Genomic DNA, 15,063 nt, shown 5'->3' on the forward strand with positions numbered 1-15,063 from the left:
GGCTCCAGTCCAAAGTCCTGACTACTGTCTGCGTCGGCGCAGAGATGCCGGAGGCGCCATAAAGACAAAATACCACAGGTGAAACCAAATATTCCAGTCTAGTTCAATACCGCTGCTTGCATTCACACAATATTAAGTCTAGCCGGCAGCATCATAGCCGTTGCTCGCATGATTAAACATGCTGAAACGTAGGGGGTGGGGGGGGGGGGGGGGGCTGCAAATGTCAGCATTTTTGCATGTTGAGCATTCAGAAATATGAAAGAGGGAATCTGACTTACTGGGAACGTCACACACAAAAATCCGCCTCCCGCATCTCGGCACGCGTGCCACATAATAAGACAGCCTGTGTCCCGGTTGAACAAAAGCTTAGCGATTTGAGGACCCACTGCTGTATTGGCGATAATCGCTTGTCTCTGCATCCAAGTGGGGGATTGACTACAAAAAGGAAATTGACGTGCTGAATATTTTGCATTTTTTTCAAAGCAAAAAGTAAAAGAAACGGTTTGTACATTGCAAAAATTGCTCAACATTGCATATCGGCGAAGGCAGTCCTAAGTAACTTTGGACTCAATTCTAAAGCCTACTCGATAATACCACCACGCACCGGCAGGATTGTTAGCTGAGTGCGGTCACACGCGGCGGTAAATGGGGAACTAGTGAGATGAGGCCTCTTGTGTGCATGAGTGGGTTCAATCAAGCTACATTACAGATGTGAAGAGTTCCAAGGTTTTGTCTTATGACAAGTGGAAAGGGTGGCAAAAAAGGTAAAATTGACCTGGCAGTCCTTATTTAGCGACAATGTGTTAAAGTATCAGAAAGTGTGACGGGTATTTACCGGTGATCTCCACACGCTGGATTGTTATAGGGATACAAAGGTTTTCAATTGAACACCATAATAATCATTAGCACATAGAGGCACTCCACAACAGTGGCAATTAGAAGTTGCATTAGTCAGAAGAGGGTTACTGAACAAAGTGACATTTCTAGCAGGTACATTAGGTGTAAAAAAACAAAAAAAAAAACACATGCTGGAAAATGCATTCATCAGAACACGGGGAGTGACAGTACCAGAACGTGCAGCAGTCTATAACTTGTCTTCTTTTTGACAGATTACATTTAATGGTTACAGAAGGTTAAGAATGCGTTTTGCAGTTGTCATGTTGGTTTCATAAGAAGGTCACCTTAAAGTGGAACCCAAACATATTTTTTTCCAGAATATGTTCTATGCAAGCCCACTAGTTGAAATAAGTACATTCTGATAAATATTGCGTTTGTGGGATAAGAGTTAATCCACTCGTTTTTAGCCATCTCGGAGGGCGGCCATTTTGTCACTTCTGTCGACTGAATGTGACATCACAACTGCTCAGGTAACGACCAATCACGGCTGACCTGTTTTGTGCAGTTGTGATGTAGTTTTCAGTTGACAGAAGTGACAAAATGGCCGCCCCCCGAGATGGCTAAAAAGGAGTGGATTAACTCTTATTCCACAAACGCAATATTAATCAGAATGCTGTGTCAAAATACGACATTTTTAAATTTAAATTAAAGTTTTCTGAATTGTTAGCGGCAACCAAAATGGGTCACGACGTAGCTACAGTAGGAAAACAGCAGATCCCCGTGTTACGACAATTGAGAATCAAAGGTTTAAGGGATTGCTTCGATTTTTTGTATCGTCTCACAAGCCACACGTTACTCATGAAACCGTCTACGGCATTTTGCACTGTGCGATCGCAACAAACGAGCAGATTTGAAAGTGATGCGGTTGTTTTAAGGACGACATATAATCCTCTTTGTTTTATGTTTAGTTTGACGCCAAATTTCAACAGGGAGTGGCAACAGAAACCTTAACGGCTCTTTTGGGAATAATTATTCCGCTATGTGCCAATTTGCTGCTTGTTGCGAAGTGACTTGAGCTCGCCGCCACTATCTCGCCTTCGTATCTAAAATCGATATCAAAAACCGGTATGAAAAAAAAAACTGGGTTAGCTGCACCAGTGAAGCAATATACAAGCAACTACAAATACCATTTTTATTTGAAGTGCTGCAAAACAGTGGGACAATGGGAAATGTTCAAGAGAAAAATCTACAAACATGACTGGGCTTGCAAATGTGGGACAAACCCCCACCGAGATGCACTAATCCTCCAGTGTACCAACACAAGCTGGGAGACAAAATGGCTGCTTTCCACCGCAAACCCACAACTCAGCTACTGTAGAAACACTCTGCAATTAGAACGGTGATTGGATTGTACATCTGAACGAGCGTCTCTTCTTGGTTGCAGTGAGGAGTTCATGAGGGTTTTTTTTTTTTTTTTTTAACATACACAGACCACACAGTTGAGAGGGTGGGCTCCTGGCAAGTGGTCTCTCCTAATCAGGCCTGCGACGCCAGCCTCTCAATGATTCTCCGGTAGTCTTCCAAAACCACCTGGTAGCTCTTCTCCAGCTCCTCGTGCTGCATCTGAGTGTCCATCTGACCCAATTGGGACACCACCTCCTCGAGCCGCAGGCACTTCGTCATCTTCGTTAGCTCCCTCTGATTCTTCTGCCCGACAGAAACAAACAAACGGCCATGTCGTTAAGATGCAAACTGGAAGTTTTTTTTTTTTTTTTTTTTTCCCTTCAGGAAATGATGGCTGACCTCTAGTGCGTTAACCATTACATTAAGTAAGTGGCATTATTTCAAATTTGCAAGGTAAAAAAAATAAAAATTACCGGGTCGTAAAGATGCCACTTCTTTTCTCAGAACTTCACACGACTAGTGTCTGAGGAGGCAGCGGCGAGTCGTCTTCTTGTCACATTTTGCATTTAAAAATGCAGCCCACTCCATTGGAGACAGGGCGGGACTGCAGGTAGGCCACTCATCCTGTACTTCAGCAGCCACGCTGATGTGTGCAGTATGTACTTCATTGAAATGTGTATAAATGTCCCTCATTTTTTCCATTTTCAAGCTTACACAAGTTACTACATGATGGACCTGAACCGTGGCTTCTGGGCCTAATGATAACCGGGATTTTAGATCACAGTGTCCATAGACAACACAATAAACAATTTCTTAACGGGGAAGTCATCCCAAACAAGCCCACTAGTTGAAAAAAAAAAAAAAAAAAAAAGGCATTCTGACAAATATTGCGTTTGTGGAGTAAGTGTTAATCCAACCGCTTTTAGCCATCTCTGGGGGCGGCCATTTTGTCACTTCTGTCGACTGAAAATGACATCACAACTGCTCAGGGCTCAGGTAACGACCGATCACGGCTGACCTGTTTTCTGAAGCTGAGCTGTGATTGGTCGTTACTTTAGCCCTGAGCAGTTGTGATGTCATTTTCAGTCGACAGAAGTGACAAAATGGCCCCCTGAGATGGCTAAAAAGGGGTGGATTTTGCTGCTTGACTCATATTCCGCAAACGCAATATTAATCCGAATGCCTCGTTTCAACTAGCGGGCCTGCTGGGAACATAGTCTTGAAAAAAAAAAAAAAAAATTGTGTTTGGGTTGATTTCCTTGTTAAACATGCTTATTGTCCAACCTAGATGATACACAATTAACACACAATGATCAGCTATTGATGAATGACATTTGGAACAGTGATGACAATTAAATTGCACTCAGACAAGGTCTCTGGAGACAAGTGAAAAGAAGCTCTCATAGAGCAGAGTTATAATTCTCTCACGTTGACAAAGTGGCGGCATCCAACATTCAGCTAACTACATGCTAAATCTCCTCAGGGAAGGAAAAAAAACCGGCAGCATCTGGCCACCAGATCTCTCCTTGCCAATTTACCCTGTGGGACCTTTTCCATGTCCTACTCTGCGTCTTTGGAGGCGGGGTTTCTCTGCTGAACACAATGCCTGATGCACGCTATGCAAAGCAACTCCTACAGAAAACGTCAGGCCAAAACAGGATGTGGGAGGTGGTGTTAGGAGAGCACCGAGCTTTACTCCGCAATTTCATAACGTGCATCTTGTTGACTATTATTTATTCACTTGTACAGAAAGCTTAAAGTGGAAGTCATCCCAAACACATTTTTTTCAAGAATATGTTCTATGCAAGCCCACTAGTTGAAACGGGGCATTCTGATAAATATTGCGTTTGTGGAATAAGTGTTAATCCACTCGTTTTTAGCCATCTATGGCCATCTATAGCCATTTTGTCTTCTGTCGGCTGAAAATGACATCCTAACTACTCAGGGCTCAGGTAATGACCAATCACAGCTCAGCTTCAGAAAACAGGTCAGCCATGATTGGTCGTTGTGAGCAGTTGTGATGTCATTTTCAGTCGACGGAAGACAAAATGGCTAAAAGCGATGGCTAAAAACACTTATTCCACAAACGCAATATTTATCAGAATGCCGTGTTTCAACTAGTGGGCCTGCTGGGAACATATTCTTGAAAAAAATATGTTTGGCTTGACTTCCGCTTTCAGTAAAATATAACAAACGAAAAAATCAAATCAAAATCAAATTGCATGTGCCCTGATGACGACTGAAACACGCTACGACACAAAGCTACACACGTCTAAAGAGTAGCTGCTTCTTGACAAAGTGCTTTAAGCACATTTCCACCGAGATTATTCCTGTCAAAGCCGTGCAGATGCTGACAAATGTTGTACATAAATAGTCAGGCCACATATGCTCGAGTGATGATGGAGCCACTTACACCCTGTTGCGGCAGCAACAGCGTAGTCATTTTCACAGCCTTAAAATAAGTTTGCTAAGAGTGGAGGGGGGGAAAAAAAAATGCTTTTCTGAACATTTATCCTCACACACCCTTTTACAGAGATGGAAGCTTTATATTATTTTGTCATCTTAACCTATCACGAAAAAGAAAAAAAAAACTCACCCTGTACGGTCCAAACAGCCTCTTCTTCACTGCCAAGCGGTACGCTTTTGATTTCTCTTCATCGCTCATGTCTGTCACTCTCAGCCGCAAGATCTCGTACACTCTTCTCGCATGTTTCTGTCGAGGTAACATTGATTTCAACGGTTAAGAGGTTTAACTCAAAGCTGACGGATTTCACAAGGCCACAGGTTTCGCGGCAATTCAAAATAGGAATTGACATTTAATGACGTGGCGACGTTGCAAATTACAGCCCATCAAATGCACCGAAGCATTCGCACAGACGAAAAATCAATTTCTGGGTTTAAAGCGGAAATCAACCCAAACATATTTTTTTTCAAGAATATGTTCTATGCAGGCCCACTAGTTAAAACACAGCATTCTGATTAATATTGGTTTTGTGGAATATATGAATTAAGCAACAAAATCCACTCGTTTTCAGCCATCTCTAGGGGAGATGACCTGGTCACGGCTGACCTGTTTTCTGAAGCTGAGCCGTGATTAGTCATTACTTTTGCTTTTGTGGAATGTAAGTTAAGCAGCAAAATGCACTCGTTTTTAGCCATCTCTGGGGGCGGCCATTTTGATTTCTGTCGACTTAAAATGACATCACAACTAGTCACAACGACCAATCTTGGCTGACCTGTTTTCTGAAGCTGAGCCATGATTAGTCATTACTTTTGCGTTTGTGGAATATAAGTTAAGCAGAAAAATGCACTCGTTTTTAGCCATCTCTGGGGGCGGCCATTTTGTCTTCTGTCGACTGAAAATAACATCACAACTAGTCACAACGACCAATCACGGCTCAGATTCAGAAAACAGGTCAGCCGTGATTGGTCGTTGTGAGCAGTTTTGATGTCATTTTCAGTCGACAGAAGACAAAATTGCCGCCCCCGGAGATGGCTAAAAATGAGTGGATTTAACGCTTATTCCACAAATGGAATATTTATCAGAATACCTCGTTTCAACTAGTGGGCTTGCATAGAACATATTCTAAAAAAAATGTTTGCATTGGCTTCCCGTTCAAGGGAGCAGACACAAAAATACAGTATATACTTTACACCTAATTGTATTTTACAACAATATACAAACTGTTTAAACTACTAATGGATGAAATCGTGACGCTGGTGGCCCCCGCCTTGAAAATAAAACAATGCAAAAAGGTGACAAGATGTCATAAGCATCTGCTCATCGTTCATTCAATATTTTGCCCCTTTATACTACTGACATTTTCCGACATTCAGCACGGTGAGGAGATGAGCAAGCAATTATTGACAGAGCACCTTGTTGATTTTCAGTTTCCCTTGCGCCTCTTCGACCATTTCGGCTGACAGGCCCTGGTGCAGTTTGTCCTCAGCAAAGGATGGCAGGCCCTGACAAAGCTTGACCAGCACGTAGTCCCTCAGCTTCACGTAGCTCTCAGAAGGATCTTCGGCTAACAACAAAGTAGATTAGTCAGGTATGAACGGCAGAAAATCGCTCTGCTTGGCTTGTTATCCCGCGAAGAGGCACATGACGCCTTTTCATCTGCCACATTCGGTGACGTCGGACCACATTCCAAATTCCAATCCAGGATGCCTCTTTAGTATTCATCCCCCCGTCTCCGCGCGGCCTTGTCAACAACTTAGCTCTAGTGAATCTCAATAAAGCCTCAGCGGGCCAGTTTTCACGCCAGCTTCACCAAATTAACTTTCCCCACATGATCCAGTCACAGCACTGACAAATCAATTCAAGCATTTGTGACTGAACCACACATTCCTTACACCGTTTCACTTCGCGCACAACTGCATAGTCTATGGGATCGAATACAAGAGCAGTATAAAGTGCCTTTGCAGTGTGCCTCTGGTGGAAAAGTCAACTTGATGTTGTAGCCGGTATATATTTATATCACTCACCTGTGATGTCTTGCACTTTTGGAAAACTCGAATAAAATCTGTGCACTGCCTCCAACAGTTGCGCTCCGTGACCTTCTCCTTGGAACGGAGGCAGTATCAGCATTTGGCTGTTGAACGAACACAAAAAAAATATCATGGAAAAGTTATTTATAAAAAAAATAAATAAATAATATTAAAAAAAAAGATTTGAAGTTGATTTGGGGGGGGTTTGTCATATCTAAGTAGCATCGCAGCAGGAACAGAAACTGATCGGAGTCTCTTTGATCCATCAGCACAATTAATTCAGTCATATCAAATGCTTATTTATAAAGTTGTTTTCAGACACAAATCACCCTGGTTTCATTAAGAAACCAATGAATGGTGATCTAAGCCAGTAATTTTTGTCATTCTTTGGGAAGAGGATAAAGAAATGTGCAATTTTCCTCTTCCCCTTAACATACAAAAGAACGGGACAGCCCATGCTGCCCCAGCAATTACCTTACACGTGGCCGGGTTTTGTCTGGATACGCGTAGTAATTATAAACTGTCATGTAGCCAATGGTTGCGTAGAGGGTCTCCCCATCTTTATTGTACTTTTCAAATCTGCAGATAAAACACAAAGGCAAACAGGTCAATTACAAGCACACTTTCATGCAGTGTCCATTTTAGCTTCCACGCTTTCACCCCCCTCACCCCCCCCCCATCCGCAACGGCAGCAAGTTAGAGCAGCCAGGCCGGATCGGTACACCTGCTGCAACCTGAATACATTATGCACTTAATTGGAGTACTGCAACTTAGGGGAAGACAAAAGCCTGAAAGAGGGACTGAGCTCCTCAAAAATCACTTAAGTCCATTTTGCCCATTGTCCGTATTAATAGGTGCCAAGGTAAAGGAAACACTGGCAGAGGCTCTTTTTACTGTTAAGACATTGTTCAATTCAATTCTGTCTGCATCCCCCCCCCCCCCCCCCCCCCAAAAAAAAAAAATTCAAAGGGGCTTTTGCCACAAAAGAAGCTCTTGCCTGATCAACAATTCTCCTACAGGGGGAATATAATCAAACCGGACGGGTAATTGGCCACAAGCATCTCAAAAGGGGGCTTTGTTTTTCAATGACACAATATAGGCTTTAGGATAGTTTAGGGTAGGAGGGGGGCGAAAATGGGGAAGGGTGTGTGTGTGTGGTGGGGGGTGTCAATTAAAGAGATCACGCACACAAGAAAGAAGTCCCAGCGATCGTCGTCCGGGTCAATGAAACTGGCGGTCTCTATGAACCACATGAGGAAGGTCTGCAGGCGCTCGTGGTACTCTCGGAATCCCGAACAGCTCAAGTCGGCCTGCAAGCGGATATGACGGCAAAGGAAACGTTACAAGCGTAAAAAAAATAATAATGATTAAGCAGCTTTCAACAATAATTGACGAGGGCCTAAAGATGAGCGCCGCCCACCTTGTGAATCTGATAGGTCAGCTCTCCGGCTTCCTCGTTGTGGACTGTGTACGTGTGCAGCAAAGTGCCGAAGGGCCTGAAATTAGCCTCCTTCTCCAGTAGCGTGATGAAGTCATCGGTGTTGCACGTGAACCCAGCGGGAACAATTTCACGGATCTTTGCATCAATATCGTCGGGCTGTAATGTGAATTCAGATCATTACAGTGGTGAGGGACTATGAGAAGAACACATGCGCTTGGCCAACTGTGGGGGGCGAGACACTCTCTACTGGACACTTCTGAGTAACTGCAGTTACATTAGTTGTTCTTTGCCGAGGATAAATAATATATGCTTGAGTATTGTTATATTGTCTGTCCACATGTGTTGCCGCACTGTTTGTGTTCAGCCGGCCATGGCTTTGGTGTGACCAACGCCTGTGGGCCTGTTCTAAAAATAGCTCGCCAGTGATGAGACATTGTAGGAATTTCTAGGAATGTTGAAGTGATCGTTCAAAAACCTAACCACTGGCGGAGACTTCTAGAAATAAAGCCTTGCATATCGATATGTATCTGGTTCCTCATTATTGTGAGAAATCATTCGCATGATCAATCTTCACACAAATGTATATAAAAAAATAAATAAACGTTCTTAAAAGTCAAGTGTGTAGGAAACTGGTAGCCCTTCTCATTAATCCGTACCCGAAAAGTAGCTCTAAGTTTCAAAAAGGTTGGTGACCCCTAGCTTAAAGGGTAAAAACACCACCACATACATGCTAATTGTTAGCCCATGTGCCTATGTAGTTTCCCATTGTATGTTAGCATTAAGGCAGCAGAGGCTAAGTGGGTGTTTTAAAGAAATACAATGTGTACTTCTCGTTGTTTTATGTTGACTTTAACAGTAACTTCCATCTTAGAGTGGCAATAAACAGCTTGAAGCCTCTTTTTTGAAGAATATTTACTTATATCAGCCATACTTTTCTCTTGTTGTGAAGCGAGTGGAGTCCTCTGCCACCATGCGTCGCTCATTTTGCACTCGCAAGCCAAAGCAAAGCGACATTGTTCGATGGACAGCTTTAAAAACAACTTAAAATAAAAACTTTAATCACTCCTATCTCACGCTGTATTCCACCACAAGAAATTTCCCTTTATGCAGACGTGGCAAGGGTGCAAGAAGCGTATCAAATAGGTTGTACAAATAAAACACAAATCCCGTGTGTGTGTGTGCCAATGAAAAGAAAACCATTAGGCAATTAAAACTGTCAGCTGAGCAGAGGCCTCAGCAGCCCCCTCCCAGTGAAAAGCCCACTTAAATCTGTACATTTACTCTTCAAGTCAAACCATGAATATGTGATGAAGTTGCCACAATAACGCATTTCTGCCACTCGCTGGCAAATTAAACCTGATGAATTGATCTCAACTTAATAAACCTTTGGCCATACATAATAGAGGCCTCTCCTCTAATCCTGCCAAGTGAACCCAATCAAATGAATTGGGCCCCGCATTTTCAAAGGGCCTCGGAGACAAAAGGGGCTCTACCCTCGGACGTTTTACTCAGCGCAACGCGTGGTTAGTTCAGCTGTAATGTTTGCATTGTATCCATTTCCACAAGGATTGACATGAGAACACTTTGCTAAGCAGCTCTTTCACACCATTTACATGTGCGATGGGCATTATGTGGCCACAGAGACCCTCGCTGCTCAGCATTGAAAACAGGGAAATGAAGAAGGTCGGGGCAAAATGCACTACAAAAGGCTAATACAAAATACTGCTGATTCTCCCCCTTTCAGACATCAGCTAATATCCAACTAGAGGTAATGCACCTGCAGCTGAATGCCTCTCCAGCGTCGCGATTGTTCGGCCGCGTTTCGAAGAAACAAGGAGAATGCTTAAAAGGCCTTGGACAAACAAGCCTTTTTGTTCAAGCCACTCTTCGACATACTCGACACCAAATTGCGCAGCCTTTCAGAAGGGATGCCTTAATTTTTCCGTGAATATAACTTCACAATGTGCCTTCAGAACATTGTTCATATATTTGATTCCAAAACAATAAGCACAAAGGGGGTATAAATAATCTAATTTGTGGTGGTGTTGTTATTAAGCTTCTGTGGAGGCTTTACTATATCGAAAACCTGAAGCTTTTAACTACATTTTTTTTTTTTTTTTTTTAGCAAAGCCTTCATTGAGTCAAAACAAACACACACACCCATAGAGATAGATGATGGAAATGCTGAAAATGGCCATAGATCTAAATTAGCTATAGCTATTGTCCAGGAAAAAAAGGAACTTTTTGATAAAAGACTATGTTGCAGTTGCTTAGATTCCAAGTCCTTATTCTAAACAGCTGGAGCCTGTCCCGACTGTCCACATGCACTCGGACTGGGAGACAAACACTCTTCAGACGTAGCCTAAACTACTCCCCACGCTCTCCACCCTGACACCAGCTGCTCTTAAACTCTTAAAGCTCAGAGCGCCATCGGGGTCAACCCTGAGCGCACACTGGCAGTCAGGCAGCCACCACGCTAGGGCTGTGCAATTAATCGAAATTCAATTACGATTTAGATTATTACACTCCACGATTACAAAATTGGCATAATTGTAAAAAAAAAGATTATTAATAACAATTTTGAGTTGTTCCGAGGCATGCGCACACGAGTTACTGCGCCGCCCTCTCCAAGCTAGCTAGCTTTTGGACACTAGCCAGCCAGCCGGCCAGCCCCCACCTCGCAAGTCACAATGCACACGCTCCTACTCAACGTTTTAACAGAGTAACAGACCTAAAAATGGCACAAGACCCGCCAGAGGAACGACTTGTAAACAAGTCGAAATCGCTTATTTGGTTACATTTTGGGTTTGCCGTGGAAGACGGCGAGCAAAGGCGTATAAAGTGCAAGTTGTCGCTGCATCCACCGGCAACACAATGAATCTATTCAACCATCGTTTGGTTTACGATAATGTTATGATACACCAAAGCAAGAAAACACCGAGTTAGAATTGGCGTCGTCCGCAATCGGCACGAGGGATTTATTTTAAATAACATATGTTATGCAAATATACACTACTTTTACTAGCACAAAAATAGAAACCATGCTAAACATTATTATGACTGAAGTTAAATTTCTTGTGTAGTCTATAATATGAAGTCACATTTTTTTGTGTTCATTTTTGTTTCAAATTGCTTCAAATGCAATTTGCAAAGATATTATTGGTCATTACATTGTAATACAGTTTATATATGGCCTACTGTAATTTAGAAGTATTGCATAGATTACGTACTAGAATGCAACAGTCAACATTTAAATTAGTTTGACCAATCAGCATATTAAATTTAGAATTTATCAGGAGCAAATTACTTTAACTTTGTCTACTATGTGTAAATATTACTTTAAAAAGAAAACAAAAAAGGATCCAGACAAAGGTCTAAATGTATAGATGAATAGCATGTCTGTAATTCTGTCAAAATTGGCATTTTACCCCAAGTAGTTTACTACTTTGGCAATTTCTAAGTGCATAGCAAGTCAACTCGTTTGTTTATACAAGGAAACCATACTTTAATTTTTCTTAAATGATTAATTTAATAAATGTTGTTGGGTCCAAAAACGAACTTAAATTATTATAGCGTTTCAAACAATTTTGTCTTAATATTTTTTACATGTTTAAACCTGTTCTTGTTTTGTAGCAAAAAGTAAATACAGTAATCGTTTGAATAATCGTGATTTCAAATTATTACCAAAATAATCATGATTAATATTTTTTTCATAATCGAGCAGCCCTACATCACGCTTCATCTTGAATATCATCTGTGGCTTCAAAGCTGGCTCCAAAAACAGAAAATGGCTCTCCATTTCAAATAAAAAACATTGATGATTACTCTCTCACTTAACGATCCTTATTCAGATGAAACCATTACCAATTGATATAAAACTGTTTTATCCCCTTTTTTTTTTTTATATGTGAGTGCATCACAAAGACATCAACATTTAACAGCAATTTACAGTTGAAGAAGAAGTTGGGCCCACATTTTTTTTTACAATATGTTTTATGCTCCCTCGCTAGTCTAAACACGGCTTTCTGATTAATATTGCGGTTGTGGAATAAGAATAAAGCAGCAAAATCCACATATTTTTATCCATCTTAAGGGGGCGGCCATTTTGCCACTTGCTGTTGACTGAAAATGACATCACAGTTGCTCAGGGCTCAGCTAACGACCAAACACAGCTCAGCTTGCGATCGTCACATGACCAAACTCAGAAAAGATAAGACAATGTAATAATCCCACTGAGGGTTATTGGGGGAAAAAAACAAGCAAACAAGCAAATCTTACCTCCACACAGTCAAATGTGTCTGTGACTTTGGAGGAATACTTGACTTTATAAAGAGTACTCAGGCTTCCAGCTGTGTAGAAGAGCTGTATCTGAAGACCTTTGTATCCAAATGCCACTTCACTGTGGGAAAGGGAATAAACATACAACTTGACAAAAATTGTCAAAATAAACAAAATAAAGGCAGTTCATTGTAATTTTGAACATGTTAGGATCAAAGCATGTTCTTAATGTCAACAACCTATCAAAAGTTTTACAAATTTACAAGTTAGTTTAGTTAGCCATCATATTTATGTTCTTCTGCCTAAGACTCTTTGCAATTTATGGTAAAATTCAGAATTACAAAATTGCAAACAATTAATCACTGCCCCAATTAGTGCTTTCCATTGGAACTGATTGTATGTAAAAACAAGAAATAATAGTTTGGATTCATTTGGAATTGTAATTTAGAACACAGGTGTCAGACTCAAGAACTAGGAGCCTGATCCGGCTTGCATCATGATTTTTTTTTTTTTTTTAAATCATCATCTTATATGGCATGTTTATTTTTTTTAAAAAGAAATAAAAATCATGCGCGTACATGAGGGGTTGAAGGACTCATTCCATTTTTTTCCCCCAGTTGTCAACTCGCTGTGCGTGCTTTTTTTCGCTCGCTGTCCCCGCCATCCTCAGTTGCAGTAACCTCACCTCACAATTTGTTAAGCCAATCACATTCCGATTCCTTCATGACATCGCAGACAGTCGGAACTTGTAAAATTAACAACAATTGACGTAACAACTTCAGAGTTGCTACTTCCTACAGTATTATAACAGTACTGTATCAATTTAAAAAATACAGAGGGAGGGATGGCTTTGCAATAATAAAAAATAGCAGATTAAACTTCAACAAGTATTACTCAAATTATTTATATTTGCTAAACGCTCAAAAATTACTTCTTTTTTTTTTAAGACAATGTAGAACATAGATTTCAAACATAAAAATGTATTATAACCCAGGCATCCTTAAATACAAGTGCTAGTGACGGTAACAGTGGTCTTGGATCCAAATGGAACCATTCTATACATTTTTGTTTTTCAAACTACAGGTATTCACCATTTTTTCCCGTTATTTACATTTTTACTTGCCACGCTACAAATGTCCCAGCAACAGGTTGATTCTTATCAAACTGACACGAATTTAGTCTGCAACATAAATCCAAGGTAACTACAGTATAAGATTTTATACGCAAGTGGAGAATGTTAGTTAACTGAAATGTGGTTCTCTACGTAATGACTGAAAATAAAATACTTACTCATCTCCAAAAATCTGGTGACTGTACTCCGGGTGGAATGTAGTACCATCATCATCAACATCCTCCGGAAAGCGAACTGCGTAAAGAGTGAGTTCATGCTTTTGGTGGAAAGTGGATTTAAGAGATTACAGCCTCCCCCAATCAATCAAATAATTAAACAGACTCAGATTTCACTAAATCAGTCAATTTGTGAGTAAATTGAGATATCATCGTTACTTCTGTGTTCTTGTTTGGTAGTGTGTGGTGAGATTTATCTTATGTAAATGAATGCATTGGCTCAATAAAAGTCAGGAAATATTGGATTTACATTATAAATAAAATACAGGAGGAAAAAACACATACTTAGCTTTAAGCATACAGCTTCGTTGGTGTCACACTTAAATTCAGCCAGTTTCTTTTCCATGTTGTTTACTCCTGAGGGCACACATTTCATTAGCTGTTATTAAAGGATACACGTTTCACAGTATGATAGTTTCAAATTGATATTACGCGTACGTATGGGCGCACAAAACTAAGCAGTACAACAAACATCAGTCTGATAATCCAAACTCATTGTCGGAGGGCAATCTCAAGCAACAAAGCAGAGCTGAGCTTCTGATTCGATGCAACCTGGCTAGACTACGACTTGTAAACACATGTAAGCATGTAAACAACACAGCATTCAGTTAGCTATTCGAGGCTCATTCACATCTAGTATTAAATTAAGTTGGCTTGCATGCAACAGCAACAACAATGACAGGCTAACAATAAGCATGATACTTTCCATATGGATGTTAACATGAAAAGCCACATCATTCGTACATCCACACGCAGTCAGTGCTGCTAAATACACATGTTATGACAGCCTGATAGCACGCAGCTAACATAGCAGACAGGCCCCCGTTGCGAATTCTGCACTGCAAAAGCGAAGTCACGCTCGGCACGTTCTACGTTTCGCAGAACACATGTCTGTCTGCGCTCGGATGTGCAAAAAGAGAAGCTGATTAGAACCGTAGGCAATGCAGCCAAACTGTCAAATACGTACCTGCCATTTCTGCACAATGTTGTGGGAAGTGTGTTGTCCTAAAAGACCGCGCAACCATGAGGACTTCCGGTGTGACGTAGTTCCGCTAAAGGCGGATGTTTTTTTTTTTTTTACTCTTTCTTTTCTTCAGCGTACAGTACTTTGTTTTGACATTTTAAAATGAAATTTTATAAAAGATTCTACCTTTGTCCGTAAGAGGAATTTTCTTAAATTAGCTCCTCCTAGGTTACAAACATATGTTTCTTTGGTTAACTGAAGTCTCTGAATTGTCCAGCGTTTTGATGTGGGTGTGAATGCA

The 15,063-nt window shown here is 41.0% G+C and overlaps 1 protein-coding gene across 1 annotated transcript; it reads right to left on the minus strand.

Moving 5' to 3' along the window:
* Positions 1-2,015: 2,015 nt before the first annotated feature.
* Positions 2,016-14,845, minus strand: hat1 (histone acetyltransferase 1). The gene is made up of 11 exons (XM_086052544.1): positions 14,766-14,845; positions 14,084-14,155; positions 13,742-13,817; positions 12,452-12,572; positions 8,153-8,329; positions 7,921-8,042; positions 7,207-7,311; positions 6,730-6,836; positions 6,118-6,269; positions 4,838-4,954; positions 2,016-2,544 (listed from the first exon to the last, which is right to left on the minus strand). The coding sequence occupies exons 1-11, from the start codon at positions 14,821-14,823 to the stop codon at positions 2,374-2,376; spliced, it is 1,278 nt and encodes a 425-aa protein (XP_085908670.1). The 5' UTR covers positions 14,824-14,845; the 3' UTR covers positions 2,016-2,373.
* Positions 14,846-15,063: the final 218 nt, after the last annotated feature.

Source organism: Filicampus tigris, chromosome 14 (assembly GCF_054856515.1).
Source record: "Filicampus tigris isolate MCC_2025a chromosome 14, RoL_Ftig_1.0, whole genome shotgun sequence".
In the NCBI taxonomy this organism is placed as follows: domain Eukaryota; kingdom Metazoa; phylum Chordata; class Actinopteri; order Syngnathiformes; family Syngnathidae; genus Filicampus; species Filicampus tigris.

Coding starts and splice junctions, on each gene's coding strand:
- hat1 (XM_086052544.1), bottom strand. CDS start 14,823: ATGGTTGCGCGGTCTTTTAGGACAACACACTTCCCACAACATTGTGCA. Junction 7,312..7,920: donor CGCTGGGACTTCTTTCTTGT/GTGCGTGATCTC, acceptor TTTTATCTGCAG/ATTTGAAAAGTACAATAAAG. Junction 6,837..7,206: donor AAAACCCGGCCACGTGTAAG/GTAATTGCTGGG, acceptor TTCGTTCAACAG/CCAAATGCTGATACTGCCTC.